Below are 21,552 nucleotides of genomic sequence, written 5' to 3'. Positions count from 1 at the left end.
AGACTTCAGATGAAGATTGGCTGATCGTGGCTGATTTATGGAGGTCAGATTTGGATCTAGTGGGTGGATTCTCAGGAACAAGTTAGACAGCACAAAGGAAGATATTGCCCTCAGCTTCCTGCTTACCTTGGCTGCCCAGTTAATGAGCCATGACGGAATCATGCCACCAGGATTGTCAAAGTAATACATGTAAACTTAAAGGGAGACAGAAATTGAAGGGAATAGAGTTTATTATAACATCATAATTAGCAGTTTACTTGCTTGGCTGCAGCTACATTGATTACAACCACAGTTTTTGCCGGACTATGGAATGCAGGATTTAGCCCTATGTTACATACACACATCGTTACCTAATAAAACGTTTTTTCTTAACGATCAACTTTGTCCCAAAACATCCTTCAGTCTATTTATAACAACTTCAAAATCAGGTCCACAGAGATTCAAAAGTGACTTTTCAACGAATGAAGTGTTCACTGGGTTACCCACTTTCCATTTACTATCAATGATCAAAATATAATAACCAATATCCAAAGTTCAAATGAATGACATCTGTTCGCCATTTAGTGAAGGGAAATGACTGACTGGACCATTCTTAATTGTGCAAGTCCTATTAGAGCGACAGTGGTGTTACCTAACACATGAAGTCCAATGTAACTTTCCCAGACATGCTTCTTTCACAATGGATATTCACAGATTATAGAACTCTTGATATACATCATTACCATATCCTTTGCGTGTATCTTCAAGTCCTTAGCCTCTCCTGCTTTGATGGTATCTGAGATTTTACATTTCATTTTCTTAATAAATGCAGAATAAAATTTGAAAGCTTGCTCTACTTTACTTAGCTGCAATAAGTGATATTTCTTACCTTTGGATCCAGTCTTGCCATCACTCTCAAGCACCAGACTTTGCACGTAACTATTTACTCTGATAATCCCAGATTTTTCTGGACACTGAGGAAGAGACACACTTTTAGCCAGCATAACCCAGACCTTCTGCCCATCAACCTCCATATCACGACGTTCACGAATATACACATACTGTATTGCAAGTTAAGAAAAATGCCTAAAGATGCAAAAAAAAAAAAAAAGCATAAGTCCATGGAGGATAGGTCCATCAATGGCTATTAGCCAAGATAGTCATATATGCAACTCCATGCTCTGGGTGTCCCTAAATCCCTGACTGCTAGAAGCTGGGATTGGATGACATGGGATTGATCACTCAATAAATTGCTCTGTTCACTCCCTCTGAAACATCTGGCACTAGCCACTGTTGAAAGACAGGATACTGGGCTAATGGACCATTGGTCTGACCCAGTGTGGCCATTATGTTCTTATACAACTATGATCGGTTTCATAATATTATTAACTTGTATTACAGTAGCACCCAGCTGCCCCATCGTGACAGACACTGAACACACCAACAAAAAACCAGTCCCTGACCTGTTTCAATCCACGTTTCATCTCGGTCTATTAAATAAATATTAGTGTTTGCATTATTGTAGGGTCTGATCCTGCAGACTCTCGCCCTCAAACATGCATTTCATTGAAGTCGACATGATACCCAGGTGAGTGATTCACGTTGCACAAGCACGAATAAGGACTGCAGGATCAAGCTTTTAAACCCTTCGTTCTCTTCTCGGGTTTGGCTCTTCTACACTTCAACTCCCACAGTAACAGACAAGCAAAAACTCTTACAGCTGCCTGCATCTGGACTCTTGAATAAGTTGCTTTGCCACCAAGACAAAGATTTGAAAGGATACATCTCTGTTTGACAAAGGGAAAGGGTACTTCACTTCCCAGTAGATTATTCTCTTCCCATCATAAATCTTCTCACTCAGCTCTACAATTGGCAAAGGGGGGAAAAAAGTGTTGGCCATCACGGAGTTAATTCCAGCAGCAACATTTATACATATGTAATACCAAAACACTGCTTAGACTAGCAGTGGCAAGAATTTAAAAATCTGGTTGCATCTCAGTGCAGTTATACCGGGATATGCGAGGTCTAGTTAAGCCAGGTCAAGAGAAAAGTTTGTTTCTACTGTAGACCGTTCCATTCAGGAATGAATCAAACTCCCTCCCAGAGAGTTAATTCATTCAAAGCTTGTCCCACCTTTTGGGTAAACCTGTGCATAAGCATATGTTCCTTTTAATGCACATTCTGTAGCTAGAAATTCATAACAGCTCTGTTGCTGAACATGCATTTGAAACAAAACAGGTAATCACTGTATATCCTTGAGAGCCAGTCCAACCTAACATGGAATTAGGACATGTGGCAAGTATGAAAAAGACTCCCAATTAAAGCGAGCGATGAGCAAAACTGGCGGGGGGAGGGAGGGAAACGAGAAGTTACTCTTAAAAATACCATTTTTGTCATTCATTGGCAAGTGATAAGTTAACTCTGTTCCAGAGTTACCAACAGGCACCAACGTTTGCTCTGCATACCGGAAGCTGAAATAGGAGGCAGTCTGAGTGGGAGAGCCTGGGAACAGAATCAGAGTTCAAGGGACAAGATGACTCACTAAGGAGATCAGAGTGGAAGATAGTAGCGGGAAGGAGAGAGTGAGGGAGCTTAAGCCAAACTCTAATCATTGGAGGTTAGAAGGAAGCTTTCCATGGAGTAAAAGTTATCCTCCCCCCTCCAAACTGTCCACTGTAGGGTTTTCTTCTGATGCAGCCAATACTGGCCATTGTCAAAGGCAGGAGACTGGACTACAAGGATCCTGGGTCTGAGCCAGGACGGCATTTCCTATCTGACCAGGAAGGCAACCATGTCCGCTGATGCCGCTGAAAAAGACAAGATGAAGGACACACAAAGAGCCGTCAGTGTAAGTTGCATGTGGCCGGATTGTGCCCATGGACGTTAACAGTGCCAGTGAGTTAGCACCAATAGGGTTAAGACACTTGTGTGTTCTCATATCAAAAGAAACATCCACTATAATTTTTCATGCTGGAACCATTCAGCTGTCTCCTAGGAACTCCCACTCCCAAGCCGAGGTAGTGTTTGAATGATAGATACAGATATTGCAAGACTGAAGTGTCATGCTCATGCACAGCTTCTTGGGCCGGTTTACAAAATGGCTTTGAAAGTAGCACAGGAGGAAAAACCATGCATTTACCCTTCCAAATGAACAAAGAACAGTGCCACAGGGGACGGGGAGGGTGGATTTCATATGGGAAAGAAAATGAAAGAGGAAGGGGGTAATGGTGCATCTAAAAAGAGTAGAATTACCACTATACCCAGTGCGTATGTATGGACCAGGTATCCTACACAAAAAAATCCCATTTCCATTCCTCAGCCCACTTGCAATTTCACTAACATTTAAGAGAGGCACACAGTATGCTGCACTCCCTGCAATGCAACGACAAACCACACAGTCTCATGTTTTCCACCAGAGGTCACTAGAGTATTAATTTGTTGCCTTTTAACTATTGCTTTAGTTGAATTTTTCTTAGCTAAAATGCTAAGAAGTGAGTCCCCCTCTTTTTCAAAAGAGGTGTCAATTGGAGATTTGCATTCAAATACCTAGAGAGATTATTTTAAAGCTTGCTGTGTTTCTTTCCTAAGAGTTAAGCTTCGCACAATGGTACTTACGAAAGCCATATAGACTGAAAGGGAGCACGGGTGTATCTATTCCAGAGGACAGGCTGGTCAAATCTGGCCAACCACAGCTGGCATTGGACAGAATGACCAAACAGAACGTCAATAATCCATTCTGAAGAGCCCAAGAGATACATTATTATGCTGAAAATTGCACACTTGCTCAAATGCTGCATTCCATTTTTTTTTCCAAACAAAAAATAAAAATAAAAACCCACCAAGGCTATAACACAAAATGTACTTCGCTTAGTCCACAGTACTGTTCAGTTTTGTTTATAATACAGAACGTAAACATCGGGTAGTTCAGCTTGCTAAAGCAGGGACATGTTGGTAATGGACCTCGTTTCACTGCAAAATTTTAACGAAGTGCCGTAGTGAAGAATGGCTGATTTTTGTATATGAGCCATGAACATGTGAATTATTACACTGCGCCATCGGAGTGCGTGGTTCTTTATAGACAGAGACAAATCTACAGCTTATAGTCCAAAGTCTTGATGTTGAGATGGAGATCACTGTAGGATGAAGCCTCAAATCAGACCCAACGTAGCAATGCATGCTCTGTGTATCCCTGTCTTTTGGGAGCTCAGCCACTTTTCAGGAAAGCAAAGCCACCTTCAACCCTCCCATGTGTTGTTAAAGACCTAGCCAAAAAATGAGCTATCACTCAGAATAATATTGTGCAAGTCTTCATAATATGGTGCTTGCTTTCTTACATGCTTCGATAAGCAGTAAAATTGTTAAGAGTGTCGACATTTAAGGCATCACTGAAATCAGCATTAGCACCCCTTGAAACAAAGGGCATATTTAATGGCTCCAGTTTTCTGCTATCTATCCAGAGTATTTTTAAAAGAAGTACTAAAGTAAGCCTTCTGCCAACAGGGAGTTAACTCATCCAACCTTGGAGTATGAAATACTATTAAGGCAGCAATTCTCAGACTTGTATCAAATCGTTGTTTCAAACATACACAAGTTCTGGATACAGTTCAGGGAGCCAGACTTTTTCCCTAGTCAATGAGGGTGTAGAGGCCAACCCTGCAACATTATCTACATTTTAGAATTTAAAGGGTGTAACTTCCCAACTGTTTCCTTTCTATTCTCTTAGAATAAAAAAGGCATTATAAAAAGATATCAGCATGTTGACTTCAGACACTGTAGGTTGTAGTTGCCTTAGCTAAGTGTTTTACAAACCAGAATCTGATAAAGTCATTTAAATGGAAAAATTAGAACGATAGCTTGCTGTGTCTTCGTGTACAATACTGTGCACGAATTAAGGTTCCACTTTAAGCTTCTTTTGGGTATGTCTTTGCTAGTAGAAAAGCCTTTTACAGTGAAATAGCTATCATGTGTTAGCGCACACCTATTCTACTAGTGAAGCTACAGGCGGACTTAGATCAACACCTCGTTTTCTATAGGTTAAGCAGCTCTCCACAATACTGCCCAAGGTGCAGTCAACAGAGCCATTCAGGCTAGAGCCCCCACAGTTTAAAAACAAGGGAAGGCATCTAGCAGGATTTTCCTTGGCTTTCGAACTTGCTCCTCTGGGCCCCTATTCAGGAAAATACTTCATGCATGTGCTTAAGTTCTATTGACTTCAGTGTAAGCATGTGCTTGAGTCCTCGCCCCTCTAGAGTCCAGGTCGGTTAGTCTTCCAGACACTGCAAATTCCACTCACCCTCCCTCCACCTCCTCCAGGTGTTTGCAGAACTAGATGTCTTGAGGGCATGGGAGTTTGTTGTGTGGATAATGATGGCTGAAGTGTTATTGTTTTGGAGGTGGTCAGGTGTACTGTTATTTCTGGGGAGGCCATTGTAGGTGTTCTAGGTTTTTCAGTTCGATGGTCACTATTTTTGTAAGCACCCAGGAAGGTAGGATGGTTGCCAATACCTCCTCCCCCCAAAACAAAGACAAATAAAAGTGGGGCATATGACAGCCAACCCTGACCTCACCACTGCCAAACAGGCCCCCAAAACTACCACCGAGTTGACCGCTATTCTGAGCGTCTGATGTCAATTAGGCCATCTAATGTTTCTAAAGATTGTAAATTAAAAATTATAGTTCAAAGTTTGTACTGACCCAGCCTCCAAGCGACAACGCAGATGGATGAGAATGTGAGCACCAGCACTGTCACTCAGGCTTTCTGTGGCCAGTATCACCAGGGAAAGAGCACTTCAAAGGGAAGATGTTCCCCCATTGCTAGTGCAGAGTAATGGTTTAGGTGCCAAGCAACCCCTTAGGAGCCCTGGGTTCAACTCTTCTCAGACTTCTTCTGCCACCTTAGGCAAGTCACTTAGCCTCTTTGTGCCTGAGTTTTGCCCATCTGTAAAATGGGAATAATACCACTTCCACCTCCCTGGGTGCTGTGAGGATAAAGACACTTGCAATGGTTAGGCACTTGGATCCTGTGGTAATGAGGGCCACGTAAGGGCCACACCTCATTCGGAGTGGCAAGGATTGATGCTGTGGGGTGCGCTCTCTTGATATTTGAAGTTTGGCTGTGACTAGGCAAGAATTTGTCATATGCCACATTTTTACTTATTGGTATAACATTGGGTGCATGTTGGGGGATGAGTGCTTTTGATAATCTGTCCTCAACTGTAAATGCTGAGCACCTGAAAACTCCTCAAGTCCTTTGGGGAACGTGGCCCTAGGAGAAGAGAGAAATTTTAGAACGCCTTCCTGGAGGGTGGCGGGGGGGGAAGAGAGTTAAAGATAAAGCTTATTTTTAAACTTTTAAAAATTAATTTGATTATTTACTAACCTTTAACATATTGATCCCATTGTTTTCTGTAGTCTAAATCCATATAGACATCTGCAAGCAACTCTGGGGGACAATCGGCAAGGCCACCAAAGATTTTATATTCATAAAGTCCTGATTGCTGTGGAAACGGAACAGACGAAAAAAGGCATCACACAGGAAAGGGAAACATTCTACTGCATTGAAAGCAGCTGAAGGAAGCAAGGTGGGGCACTTATTGCAAACCTACGTAAGCTGGGAAAGCAAATCCTTTTAAAAACAATCCCCAATGCAATCTTTTTGCAATATGGCCTTGTTTTTAATGTTTGTATATGGAAGTGTAACAGTCAGATGCCCTCACACAGAGGCGCTTCATAATCCCCTTACTCACAAAGTAGTGCCTTACTCCACAAATAGTTCCCAGGAACTAAGTGGGACTACTTGGGGTAAATGGCACTATAAAGGATAGGAATCATCCTGGTCCCATTGACTTCAGGATCAAGGTATCACAATCGGACCGATAAACAGGAGGTTTTGTTGTAAAACATGACTAGGTAATGGAGGACCCACAGTAATCACTACTGCTGTAAAATGTTAAGCACAGTGGAAATCTTATTCCAAATTTTGATGTTTGGTTGTAACACAGGCTATACCTATAAGTGAGAGAGTGAGTCATATTTTGAGAGTCTTGGATATTAGCTATTTTCCTTCTGCAAGCATCCTGAATCCCAGCCCTCAATTCCCCTAGCACACAATTTCGTGTGTTAATGCTTTTAAAGTTTCACACAACATATGGAAATTCCATCTGCGCATATGGAGCAGTGTTTACACTATTGTTACGACTACGTCAGTACTAATTAAAACAATGAGAATAATATTTTTAAGTGTCAATTATAAGATCAAGTAATCCCAAGGGGGTGGGGAATATTATGGCTATACAATGGTCTGTGTGAAAAGAATTGTTGGTCTTTGTTCGGGGCCTACCTGTCCACACCACAAATCCACCACTGAAATTAGAACGTTCAATACACCAAGAGACAAATAACGGATGGGTATGTAGTTTCAGCACCCTCAGCCTGTTCCCTGAAGAGTGTAACTGACATCACAACCTGGCCCACTAGTTCCAATCTTGAACTGCCTTACAGCCTGTGTAATCCCATTGACTTTAATGGAGTTGGACAAAGTGAATCAGAGCCCATTTGGGATAGTCTTACTTCTGTTAACCATAGAATAGGGTACATTCAGGGTAACACTTCATTCCTGGGTGCCAGTGTCACCAACTCAGAGATGCATCCTGAAAAGTAAGTTACATCTTTCACCCTATAGTATGTACAGTAGCTAGCTTTACAAGAGAAGCACTGAAAGAGGTTTTAATGATTGAGTCTAATTATATCTCCTAGTTTGGATATTAAAAGGATATTTTAATAAATAAAGGGATTAGTATCAGGTAAGAGGATATTTTTCCTTATTCCTAGAAGGATTCCAAACACTCTCCCTGATTTTAAATTTTACCAGTAACTTCCTCTCCACCCACCCCCACCCCACCCTACCCTTTGGGAGAGTTTTATGTAACTTTTGGACGTTAGAATGACTTCTTACGTGACAGGTTCCATTGTTAAATATTAAAAACAAAAACAAAAAAAAAACCCCGACATGTAACAAAGACATTCCTGAGCCTTGCCCTGTCTTTCCATTGACAAGAGACAACAAAATAACCAGTCTACACCCTTAGTCTGACGGGTGTTTTTCCAATCCAGTGAAGATGGCAGCACAAGCCTCCCTTATTTGGTCACCAACCATTTGCCAACTCCTTTTATATACAAGAGGAAGCCAACTTTTGACATTCCGACAGCACAGTATATTTTTCTGCTACTTCCCTCTCATAAATTCGGTTCCTCTATTACTCATAAGAGCAAATAAAAATGTAGGGGCACTTTAACAGGATTAGGATTCCCTGCAAACACACTACCAAAGGTGATCAATGCTACTGAACTCGTAATGGAATCTTTTGTATCTGATCCTGATCAGATGAATTACATTCTGGAGAACAGTGGTAGGGCATGCCTGTGAATCATCTTTTGTTAAAGAGAGAGAAAGTATGTAATCACCACCATTAATTTTAAAACACACACCACTAAGGCTCTGTCTAGACTGGGTTGTTCTGTCCCTCCTCCTCCCCCCCTCCCCCAACACCTGTTTAATTTACAATGAGGAGTGCAAACTCCCAATGTGAGCAGCATTGGTCCCAGATGAGGCTTGTACCATTCTAATTTAACCCAGTAAGCTACTGGAGTGTGTCTGTGTTAAGCATTTACACTGGAGTAGCTATATCAGTGCAAATTACTTTAGACTAGACACATCCCAAAAGTTAAGTAAATGCCCCTGCAATTAACGACTATATTTCCACAAGGAGTACAGTTAAACTCCACTATCACGCTAAGTTTATGACCAACTTACAAAAGCAAGGAGATGCCCTATAACTGCTCTTTCCCTCATTGTGCCCAAGGTATGCAATGAAAGATCTCAACTTGCCAATGTGCCTTTAGCAATGATGAAATGCTGAAAGCTTGCTGACAACTCCTCATCCAGGGTGTGACGCAAAGGCAACTGACAACAGTCGAAAGAATCACATGGACTTCAACAGGCCGTGGATCAGAGTTCTAGGCATGTCTATCCAGGTGCAGTGCAGAACTGACCCTAACTTTCACCGTAACAAGCATACACACTACTTCATTGGACAGACTTTCAAATGTACAGTTTTGAGAGGTAACTATCCACTGTCAATGCAATGGGAGGTTGAAGATTTTCTTCCATTTAATCTGTTTATCTGCATTCACATTATAAAAAAATAATACAAGGCAGGATAATCAATCACATTTCCCTAATCCCACTAATGGGCCAGGAAACATTAATTGTATTCCCTTTGTCTCTCGTATAATAGCTCATTGCTATTCTGTTGCAGGAAGAGAGTCATCTTTATTATTCTTTTGCTGGATCCCTTCCAGTTTCTTAGTCTCTCTTGACAAGCAACAAACAGAGCCTGCTGAAAACTATAATCCTGCCGTCAACATCCATAACTTAAGCTACTCCGTAGTAGAGCAAGTTAAAAAGGACAGAAACAAAGTTTATCTCACTGAACCCTTTATCCCCCTACTGTTTATCTGCTTGGGAAAACAAAAGCCACACCGCACTTCCTTCTCATTTAAGCTTACAATGGCAACATCCACACATTCTAAATCCAGTGCTGTGTTTACACTTCTTCCCTCTCTCGGAGCTCGTCTTCACTATACAGTTATCTTGAGGTATAACTCAAGTGTTGCCCCAACCTGACTCCCATTCACACAACCCTCTCTAGCTTGAATTTGGTGGTGCTTTGAACAGGCCCATTATGGAGGTGGGTCAAGCCTCAAGTGCTGCCAATGCTTGAGCTAACAATACAATAGGGACAGAGCTACTGCATGCTGCTAATAAAGTCACTCTGTGCTAACTGAGTGTTATTTCCACTATGGAGCCACTCTCTCACTTGGGCCATCCTAAACTACCAGATGTGCCCCTTGGGTGACAGATGAGAGAATCCGATACATAGCATGGCCCGATCTGCATAGAACTAATAAGGAGCTGTGGGTCTATGGTTGAGAGTCAGACTAACTACCTGTCCACGTAAAAAATATTACAAAAAACAACCCCCAGACAAGAATCTGTGTCAATTAGCAAGCATGAAGGAGTTTGAGAGTGACTACACTGCAAAATAACATTCAAGCAGCACAGAGTAGCTGTATCCCCATTGCATTACTAGCTTAATTGAGAAAGGGCTTGCTTACCAGAGGAGCTCAGTCTTAAACATCAGAGATTTCATCAAAGCCTTCAACTGCATTCATTATGCAAGAGGACAATCTGGGCTTCCCAAAATTACAGAATCACAGGTTAAAATGCTGTATGAAGGTTCAAAATGCTATGTAAGGGCAGAAAGTGGAGAAACCAGTTGGTTTGATAGTGTCCCTTCCAAAGTTGCAGGTCAACCAAAACGTTTTGTGAATTAATGTTAATTTCGACTGACCGCTTCAGTCAAAATGGAAAAAAACTGTCGACGTGCTGAAATGAATCGTTCTGATATTACCAACATAAAACGTTTTGATATTTCAGGCTAGATGAACAAGGGGATTTAGGCGCCATTCACAAAACAGGTGGTAGTGGCAGCACCACTTCCTCCCCCTTATATCTAGTAGTCCAGCAGTTAGGCCACTCACCTGGAACATGGGAGGCCCAGGTTTAGTGCCCTACCTCAGAGCTAGAAAGTATGTTCGCTCTCTCCCCTGCTCTCCCCCTGTGGAACAGCTTCCGCAGGACAGACAGAGAGACCCACCACAGAATAATATCCCATGGCCTCTGGACTAGGGAGATGTGTTGATTTCAAGGTGTTTATAAACTCTTTCACTGTCCAACATTAAAAACAGTGATATTTAGGTACAGGGGTTCTCTTCTACAGAGGCCTGGGTTTTATTTCACTCCTCGGCAACCCCCCTCCCTCCCCCCCAAGCATTCATTCTCAAGTTGAAAGTTTATTGATCAAACACAAGAAATTAAAACAAGCATTTATACTAAAACTGGAATTGAGTGATTATGCAAAACAAACTTAAAGCCTTTAAAAAGTCTCTCTCCTTTTGAAGATCAGTCTTATTTTCAAAACAAACCTTTTGATGTAAAGGGTTAATTTTACCCTCAGTCCAGATGTGTAAACGGTACTCATTTTGCCTGTTTCTAGTGGACAGGCAGATTGATGATGGAGGAGAGATGGAATGGAAAAGGTGAGGGAAATATGGCTTTTGTTGATTATTTTGGAACACTGGACAGCTGGTCAGTCACAAATGGACGCTTTGGCTGTTAGGCCAACCACAGCACCTGTTGCTCAGATCCTGGTTCACATTCCTGTCAGGGATGTCACATGGTTGAGTCTTTTCTCCTTAGACAGGGCAGGGCTGTGGTCATCTCATCTGGCTGTGCAGATACACGGCAAGTGATTTGATGAAAAGCCAAGAGAAAGAGGTAGGGGGGATGGAACAGGATCTTATATGCCTCTGCTATGCTGGCTGTTGAGTCCTTAAAGTGTGTGTGTGTGTGTGTGTGTGTGTGTGTGTGTGTGTGTGTGTGTGTGTGTGTGTGTGTGTGTGTGTGTGTGTGTGTGTGTGTGTGTGACCTAAGTGAGAAACAAAGCTCCTTGAACAAAAACAAGGCTTAATGGCCTCCCTGTCAGAAAGAAAGTCTTTTGATCTGGTCTGCTCCTGCTATCTCAGGGAAGATGAGGTGAGTGGAAGACACCCTGGGAAGACAGTGATGATTTCCCCCCCCCCAGTCACTTTTTAAACCCCAAAAAGGGAAACACGTGCAGCATAGTTAATCCCCTCGTTATTTTGTCTACCTAATATCCACCACACCAATTTTGTTTCATTCATTTCAGGCTCCATGTCTTCCATTTTTTACTAAGCATGATTTCAACAATTCTTGAACCTTATCAGCAGGCCCTTTTGGTTTGGACTAACCCAATTCGTACGTCTGGTTCTCTTGCACTTGTTCATAACGTTCATTATTGACAAACAACGTGACCTATTTTCCATGATTAATTTTCAAGCAGGAAAAAAAGGTTATAGGTTCTTGTGAGCTGTTGCACATCTTGTTTTACATATGAGCTACAATTGGGGCCATTTTTTAGGCCTGATAGTCACAGCAGCACTCGTCTGGGAGGGAGGGGCACCTCGGTTCAAACCTAGATCTCCCACATCCCAGATGAGTGTTTTAACCCCCTAGCTACTGGGTGTAAGTGGGGATGACCCCACCACCACCTCCTCCTCCATTCTGTGATTCAAGCCCTTTATTTTGTTTGCTTTTATTTCTTTCTTTTTAAAGTTAGAAGTGTCCAAACAAAACATTTCATTCAGCACAAAACAAAATTCTGAATTTTCAGTGAATCAAACAGTCAGAAAACTTACTTTCTATTCAACTCAATCCTAATTTTTTTTTTTACTCTTTGCAACGGCCAGCAAGCAAACATTTGCACAGCTCTACGCTACAGTAATCAAGAGTACTTGCCAAATTATTGGATTTTCTCAAATTGCTTACTAAGGTTTAAACTATTAGATCAGTCTTCGCAAGGGAAATGGAGGATCACTCTATGCTACAGTAGATGTGTATGCAAGAGAGATACTGATAAATTCCTGTCTCTAATGAGTTCAAGGCTAAAAGATCCTGAAGACAGAAACTCTCAAGATTTCAGAGTCACGCGTCAGCTAAATATTTAGAGATGGTACACTGTTCCACCAGACTAAACTTAGCATCTTTATTACCCTTTTTCAAAAACATGACCTTTGTATACAATCCAACCTCAACTATCCAAACGCTTGTCATGTCTCCCCAGAGATTCAGAGAAGCTACATTTAGATAATTGTGGCTGCACTTGTCCCTTCTCCCAGGATTCACTGCCAACTACTTGAACCATACTGCCCCTGAACAGACAGAGCCAGCCAGCTTCCCATCTGGCCAGTAAGACAGCAGAGATTGAATGTACTAGAGCAGAATACCAAGCCGTCTACATTCAACTCAGCAGGCTTCAAGCCTGCTTTCTCGGGTACGTCAATTCGGTTTCAGCTTTAGTCCATTGGAATCACTGGAGCTAATCAGCTGAAATCCAAAGTAACAGCCTAATTTGGCCCAGTCTTAGCCCAGCATAGATTTAAAGCCCGCTGAGCCGGTTTCCCCCAGTTATGCCATCCTCAGTTGTTTGGATAGTTTACATTGTACCCCCAGTTCTGCTTCTTCTGATGTAACCTATAAGACATTCTATCCATACTGCAACATTATACCCGGGTTCAAGTTCTATTATGATCTTGCTAACTCTGTGCAAAATATCAGGCATCTTCATAGAACTGCAGCCATTAGCAAGAGCTAGTTAGAGAACTAATCTGATGCCACATTAGCCAGAAAATGTTACATACTTTCATCTGCAGAGTGGAAATGGATTTTGACCAATGATCCTTTTCCTAAGTTTTAGGCACTCAGCACAATCCTACAATAAAATCCAAAAGGAGACAATTCACAGGTGCAAAAGATCATCTGTGTGACGATCATCGTTGTTTTGTTGATGTGCACCCACAATTCCTTTAAGTACATCCTACATTTCCACCACCCCCCCCCAGAGTTTATCCATTACTGGGTGAACATGGAGAATCCTAGTCATCCCTTCCCAATAACCCCCCTATTCACACCTCAATTTCAGTTTGATATTGGAGGGTCATTCTTGCATCTGCAACAAATGTCAGACGGGTGGCCAGGACCCGGGCAGCGTGAGTGCCACTGAAAATCAGCTCGCATGCCGCCTTCGGCACGTGTGCATAGGTTGCCTACCTCTGGTCTAGAATTTCACTGAACACCACACACACACACACACACACACACACACACCCCCCTCAGAAACAGCCCTACAAGATGGATAATAAAAGTTCCCTATTTTGGAGATGGGGAACTGAGGTACAAGAGAAATCAAACTATTTTAGATCAGACCCTTAAAGTCAAGGTGCGGGTTCCTGCTGGTCAAAGATAAACCAGAGCCCCCATTTTCAATATTTAAGAATTTCCATCTTCAAAATATTTTTTCAAAGGGAAAACATTTTTTTTATTCTTTCATGATTTCTCCAGAGGTAAGTCGATAAAGGCCCAGTGCTCTTGATGCTTCTGCAGTAGTGCATGCCTAGTGAGATAGTAGATTGAATGCAGGCCTAGTTCCAACCAGGGTCGATTGGGGGGGAGGGGGCGGGGGGGGAAGGGAGGGGAGGGGAAGTTTAGCAAGCTTCATAGCATAGCACAAGGTACAGCCTGTTGAGTCAGAACTTTAAAATAGCGTACTGGTGAGGGTCAAGTTAGACAATAGTCAGCAGGAGTTCTATTGAATTTGTTTGAAAGCGTCCATTTTTAGTGACTTATACCACCCGGTTAAGAGTTATCCACCCACAGCTACCAGACTATGCTGAGATACTGCACCATTGCACTATCATTGATTTTAATGGCAATTCGAAGTGGTATATCTTTTCCTATTAAAAAGATATATAAAATCGGAAATGGCATTTTTTCTAACATTTAAGAATTTTCACTTCCCCCCCCCCCCCCCCAACAACAGAAAACAAGCTTTTGGAGGTTCCCCACCCTCTCTCCTTCCCCTTTTTCAATTGACAATTATGAGGGAGGAGGAAGGGAAAGTGTGAGGAGAGAGAGAGAGAGAGAGAGAGAGAGAGAGAGAGAGAGAGAGAGAAGTTTTCAGGGGGAGGAGGATGTTGAAAAACCAAAATTTCAAGAGAAAATTTAAAGTTTCTCCTCAAAAACAACTAATATTTTATGACCAACTTTACTGGCAGCTACTATGCGGTACCCAGTTACTCAGACAACACGTTTCCCCACACTTCTACCCTCCCCATAGATTCCACCAAAAACATTGCTTATTTTATACCTCTTTCATTAACTACCCATTTACTGTGTGGCAGGTTTCAGAGTAGCAGCCTTGTTAGTCTGTATCCGCAAAAAGAACAGGAGTACTTGTGGCACCTTTGGGCTGGTCTACATTGGGCGGGGGGGGGGGGGGAAATCGATCTAAGATACGCAACTTCAGCTACGCTAGTCGTGTAGCTGAAGTCGAAGTATCTTCGTTCGACTTACCTGGCCGTCCTCATGGCAACAAGTCGACCGCCGCGGCTCCCCCCAACGACTCCGCTTATTCCTCCTGCCGAGGTGGAGTACGGACGTCGATTCGGGGATCGATTATTACCCACTGATCCGGTGGGTAGTGTAGATGTGGCCTTAGAGACTAAACAAATTTATTGGAGCATAAACTTTCATGGGCTACAGCCCACTTCATCAGATGCATCATGAAGTGGGCTGTAGCCCACGAAAGCTTATGCTCAAATAAATGTGTTAGTCTCTAAAGTGCCACAAGTACTCCTGTTCTTTTTGCTATTTACTGTGTGTACTCCACACACTGACATGCTTTCATTTCAGTACTACAGGTCACCACTCCCATACTATAAATAGGGGGATACATTACCACACAGTCACAGAAGAAAAACAGATTACAAGAAATAGAATTGTCACTTCAGGGTAATGGGAATGAATCAGACTTTCCCCAGCCACCCTTCCCCTTTCACAGGGACCTGAACGACCTATTTGTTTGCTTTCTCCTTTATGTTTTCCTTTTCGGAAAGAACATCCCAAGAAACAGGGCACCTAAACCACCAGAGTCAAGAGGTGGTGTTTCCTGAACCCATGTTTAATCCCTTAATTTGTATTTTTTGCTTCTTAAAAAGCAATTACAAGACTTCCACGTTTTGATCTCACTATTCCTTAGAGAAACCTTTCAGAATTTAGGGGAAAAACATGTATATTTATGTGTAGCTGAGCAGGATGTTCCAATTCTGAGGACACTAGGTTTGAACCTAGAACTGGAATATTTTGTTCGTCTAACCCTAACCCATCTTTCATCTGCCATGCCTCCAAAACAAATTAATTTGGGGGCACCAGTGTCTCTGTGAAACAAATATGATCCCCATTTCATAGATTGGTGAACTAAGGAACTGTCCAATTTCTTAGGCCCTAATCATGCAATGACATCCAACAGGCAGATTCTGGGAGCTCTACCATGCTGCATTGATATCAATGAGATTCTACAATGAGATCTGAGCAACTATCCACCTCTCTCTCTCTGGGTGGTCAAGAGGTTGATCAATCACAACCTCCAGCGGGAGGCAGAACGCGAGCAGCTCCCCCTGCTGAAAACTTGCCAGAACCAAGAGACACGTGAACTATTTCAGAAGTCCTCGGCTCCCCCTCCTAAGGATGCTCACAACATGAGAGCCCCATCACTGCCCCTTCCTCAGGCCTTACTAACAGGCAGGGCAAAGAGACCACCACCATCTACCGGAGCGCTTCAAAAGCATCTTGCCCAACTACTGATCCCATTGTCATTGGATACTCCCACACTGTCCCAGCTGATCAGGCTAGGTTTCCTCCCAGCCCAACTGCCAACTTTGCTACCATAGCACACTCATCACTTCTTCTTGCACCTCAAGTGAAGTTTTTGCAGCACTCACATGGGGGGGGGGAGATGAGGAGGGGGAGAAAAAGAAAAAAAAATAATAGAATCAAAAGTGCCATCACATCCCAAGAAGCGTCCCTGAATGGTGGCTTTTGGTACTCAGCACCCTGCATGGGACTCAAGGTCAACTTGCGTTCCAGGCTGTTAGCAGGAGGTCTCCATAAGCTGTCCCCCAGGTTCTTCCCCACTGTGCTTTGCTTGGCAGCCTCCACTTAAGTGCAGAGGCAGGAAGGGTGAGCTGAATTTTGCACATCAGGGAGGTCTGTTCTTGGGGAAAAAACGGACCAGCAGAAGATAGTCAATGTTGATGAGGAACGGCAGCCGTCCCCAAGTGAGAGAAAGCCCAGGGGGAGTTGGAAAGGGAGAAGGACCAAGGGACTCATGAATAAATGGTGGGGGCTTCCATTAATTCCAGCTATTGTTGACTAATACTATACCTAACCTTCAAGCCTGGCTAAGGATATTGTGTATGCCAAATACAGAGAGATTTCCTCCAATACTAGACCTCATTGCCCGAAACCCTTTATAGCGGTGGCCAGGGAGTTGCTCTCTAGTGCCATCTGTTATGGAACATCTTTATTCCCAAATAAATAAATGCCTGCCACAAGTATAGGAGAGAAAGGGCATGTCTACACTTACCTCCAGAACGATCGATCCAGCGGGAGTCGATTTATCACGTCTTCACTAGACGCAAGAAATCGACCACCGAGCGCTCTCCCGTCGACTCCAGTACTCCACCTGAGTGAGACGTGTAGGCGGAGTTGACGGGGGAGCGGCAGCAGTAAACCTACCGCAGTGAAGATACCGAGGTAAGTAGCTCTAAGTACGTCGACTTCAGCTACGCTATTTTCGTAGCTGAAGTTGCGTAACTTAAGACCGACTTAGCTTGCCTATCCCCTCCCCCCCCCCCCCCCCCCCCACAAGTGTAGATCAGGCCAAAGAGAGCCTGAAGCACTGGGTCTGGTGCAAGATTTGAGGCCTGAACCAGAGGCTATGAACCAAAGTCAGGCTGTGTATTAAACAGATCCTTACAAATTCACTTTGTGGTACGTTAACTTGGCAAAGTTGTTGCTGGCATACTAGGCACTAGATATTTATGTAAATTCATTCCAGCAGGATAGTACTGATATCCCCAATCTAGTACAAGAGAAGACGGTTTGACAGAATAATGAATAGGGATGTTTTGTCCGAAATATCAGGAACAAGGGAAGGTTAAAAAAAAAACCCACAGATGTCCTGAAACATGTAAGGTAGTACGTAAACTGTTTATCCCAGTTGTTTGTCTCAGTCTATAAGTGTTGGGGGTACCTCACCTTAACCCTTTGTGTGGCCAACGGGACAGCAGAAACTCCCGCTGCTGACTGAGATGCTCCTCGCCACTGGGCACTCATGTATTAGTGTACCTGTAGCTCCTATGGGATGCTAGCTAGCACTGTGCCTTGGGGGCAATAAAGCTGGCTAAGTGCCTTTGTCATCGAACTGTGCCAGTGGTCTCTCTTTAGGAGTAAGATCAAGGTCTACTGGATGAGCAAGCTACGCACTCTGCTAGTGCTGATAACACCAGAACTCCAAGGACAGAAGCACTGAGCAGTTGGAACAGCTTTATCCGCAACAACATTCTTCAGCACCCTTCTACAACAAGCAGTGAGAAATACGAGAAGACGACTAGAGTGGCTGTGAGCAGAGACCAAAGTGATCTTCTAACAGGCTTTCAACCCAATCCTGAAGTGGAGATTGCAAGAGTGCTGATTATAGCATTAATTTTCTCTATAAAGAGCCATCAGCAGGTCAGCCCAGGCAATTTGCCCAGGCAATTTAGGAAAAAGGCCTGCTAGAACTTCAAACTGACCCAGCCTGATCTAACCACCAGGCTGCCACTCCTTAGACTAGAGGGTTTTTTAAAGCCCAATTTAATAACCAAATATACCAAGTTTCATAGCCATAGGAGCCAGGAAAAGGGAGAAATGGGGAAGAGGCCTTCACTGCCAGCAGTGTTCAGGGAATCAAGCTACAAAGCAGCTCACTGATAAAGTATAAACATTATATATTGGTAGGTAGTCATTAATCATTCTCTGTTACTGTTGTGACAGCCTCTGACCATATTTCTAGTCCTTCCATTTCAATTCAGCTTACCTACTCCTAGCAAGCTATTTAGATCTAACCAAACCTGGACTGTTTTAAATCGGATTATGAGTAAGTGTAACTGCTAACGTAAATATATTTCCTAATTCAATTTAGCTAAATCTACCTTTCATAGTTCAAGATAATTTGTTTTGAGAATTAGTCCACATTTGATCTAGCTGGAAATACAATTTGATTAATTCTGCATTTTCAATAGCTCTTAGAGTATGCTGAATGATATAAATTGCAATTAACAGGCCACTGAAGCGAGAAAATCATATTTAAAAGCTATCTTTACATGAATTACTGATAACAGATTATTCAAATGGATTTAACTTTTAAAGGGTCATTTATTTTTGATTATTTACGCCATTTGCTTTTTATTTTATTTAGCTTTGAAAAAGAAAACAGGCTAGTCGGCTTCATTTTGGTCAGTTTCAAGCCAATTTCTCTTTCCCATTCTTGTGCACTACCAAAACACTGCAATATTCAGATTGCAGAGACAGCAGGAAACAAAACTGCTTCCTCAGACTTTTTAAAAATAAGTTGATGAATAATTTTATACCAATACTAGATTCTGTAATGCTTCGCCCCACACGGTATCATAGCATTTAATTCCAGTGGAACAATAGCACTGACCTGTTAAGTATGCGATAAGAAGAGTAACTAAAACTACAAAAATAAAGACGTTTTGGAACCATATTTATAGGTAAATGTTTTAATAAGTCAGGAAAATGGTTTAGATACCAAGTAACAATAAAGAATCACCTGCCACTAATTGAAAATATCTATATTCAATTTTAAGCTATTTTAAAGATAGATTCTAGCCTTGAACATTTAACATGGGATTTTGATGCCCAGTTCCATTACAATTAATGGGATTCTATATGAAAACCAATTCAGGCAGTTTTGGACATCTCAGCCATAATCTTCCCTCAAAACCAAGAAGTGAAGATTTCAATGCTGATAGGGGATTTATTACAGTGTTTTCTGAAGCTCTCCTTAATTTGGGGCCAGGATCTTGATGATGCAGCCAGCAGTAAACATCATCATCAGCTAAAAAGAGAAGGAGATGGAGACAGGACATGTACTTGGAAAGTTATTGAAGATTCTAAGATCAGGAACAGATGGAGGTGTTTGAAGATGGAGTAATAAGTTCCCTACCCTTCCTCCTTAAGGGAGGGTACTGTCATTCTCCCCTGAGATGGATTTGTATTGAAGGGGGAGATGGGTATTTCCCACTGAAATCAGTAAACTGCTTCCTTCAGACTAAAAGGCTTCCTCTCACCAAGCAAAGCCCTCCATCAGGAGTTTCCAAATTACCAAGTGTGACTAAACCTTAAATTCTCAGTAATCTGCAGGCTCCTGCAGCAGCTTTTAGAGAAACAGGGGCAGTGTTTGCAGCTGCAACAGTTTTCCCCATCAGCAGTTAATGGCATTAGCCTGAAAGCTGCTTTGTGTGACCCAGGAGACACTGAGCTAGTGGTGTTAGAGCTCAAACAGATGACAGAGAGGTGTGTGGAACAGGGGAGCAGTTCACCCTTTCTAGCTAATCAGCAGAACATCTCCCCACTTTCTAATATCTAGATAAATACACAAGCCTCCTCCACCAAGAACATGGATACTCCTCTACAGAGAGCAACCCCACATAAAAGTTTCTAGGTGATAAACTGTCTCCAGCTAGTAGTCAATCCTACTTCTATTCAGTTATACTGATGACAATCATTCCTGCCTCCCATTGATATATAGGGGGGCTGTTTCTCCCTAGGTATAGGGGATACCCAGTATTCACCTGCTGTAGCTATAGATATGCACCCATAGACAAGGGATGAGCACTTCCCCTGAATATAGGGGAGCCATCACCGGATATATAGATGCCTTCCCCCTTTATCTAGGGAATGCCCCTATCCAGCATAGATATGGGAACTGGGTATACCTTATGTATTGTGAATGTTCCCCATATATAAAGGAAATGGCCATATATATATGTGAAGAGCTCCCCTCTGCCAAATAATGGGGTCCTTTCCCTTACATAATGAGAATGCCCACTACATAGGACAGGCCACCTTGCCCCCTGCATATAGGTGACTAACCTCCTGTACAGCTCTCCTTTATGGACTTTCGCCCTTTGCTCCGCATACACAAGGAGCACTTCCTCATTGATACCAAGTTTCTCCCTTCCCCCATGAATATAGGGGGGTGCCCCCACTTCCCCATGTCTCCAGTGAATGCCCCCCAAATAGGGGCCCTGCATCTGCCCCTCCCCTAGAGGACACCACACCGAACCCCAGAGACAGTGAATGGATGAACGCCTCTCATAGACAGGGCATGCCCCTCCCCCACGTATATAAGGGACACCTCATGCCTATAGGGGCCGCCCCTTGGCCCCGTGTGCATAGGGGCCGCCGGGCCCTGGGGGCTGCCCTCCACGCCGACAAGGCGAGCCCTCTCCAGGGTACCTCGTCGTAGAGCCGGTAGATACTGATGCCCATAGTCTCCACCAGGAGCTGCCAGGCTCCCCCTGCCGCCGGCGCCGGCTGGCTCAGCTCCCGGCAGGCGGCCTGGAACTGCTCCTCGGAGAAGCCCCGCTGCGCCTCCATGGCCCGCCTGTGCGGGGCCGGGCCCGGCGCGCCATGTGATATCCCCGGCCGGGCCGGCCCCGGGCGGAGGCGGCCAATCGCGGGCACCCGCCGCTCGGCTCTTTCCGGGTTCCGGGAGGAGGAAGCGCCGAGCCCCGGGCTTGCAGCGGTGTGAGGCGGTATCGCCTCCCCTCTCCGCCTGTCCTGTGCCCATGGGGGGCGTATAGAGGGGGCAGCCCTAGACAGGCCTAGAGGGGGCATTCCCTGCCCATGTAAGGTATATAGGGCTTCCCCCGATGTATATAGGGGATAGGGTGACCAGACAGCAAGTGTGAAAAATCCGGATGGAGGTGAGGGGGTAATAGGTGCCTATATAAGAAAAAGCCCCA

The 21,552-nt window shown here is 43.5% G+C and overlaps 1 protein-coding gene across 4 annotated transcripts in view; it reads right to left on the bottom strand.

The window, feature by feature from the left end:
• Window positions 1–21,301, bottom strand: part of PCTP (phosphatidylcholine transfer protein) — a 108,279-nt gene extending 86,978 nt beyond the window's left edge. For 3 of the 4 annotated variants that reach the window (XR_010591885.1, XR_010591884.1, XM_042841027.2), the window contains exons 1-4: window positions 21,044–21,295; window positions 6,359–6,476; window positions 1,763–1,842; window positions 869–1,040 (exon numbers count right to left, since the gene is read on the bottom strand). Coding sequence is in view for 2 of the 4 variants with exons in the window: in XM_042841027.2 (XP_042696961.1) it covers window positions 869–1,040; window positions 1,763–1,842; window positions 6,359–6,476; window positions 21,044–21,184 (511 nt within the window). In the remaining 2 variants the exon portion in view is untranslated. Of the gene's footprint in view, window positions 1–126; window positions 195–868; window positions 1,041–1,762; window positions 1,843–6,358; window positions 6,477–21,043 lie in introns of all 4 variants that reach the window. The other variant, XM_005282809.5, reaches the window with a different exon arrangement.
• Window positions 21,302–21,552: the final 251 nt, after the last annotated feature.

Source organism: Chrysemys picta, chromosome 12 (assembly GCF_011386835.1).
Source record: "Chrysemys picta bellii isolate R12L10 chromosome 12, ASM1138683v2, whole genome shotgun sequence".
NCBI lineage: Eukaryota > Metazoa > Chordata > Testudines > Emydidae > Chrysemys > Chrysemys picta.
This window is presented reverse-complemented; position numbering and strand designations above follow the sequence as displayed.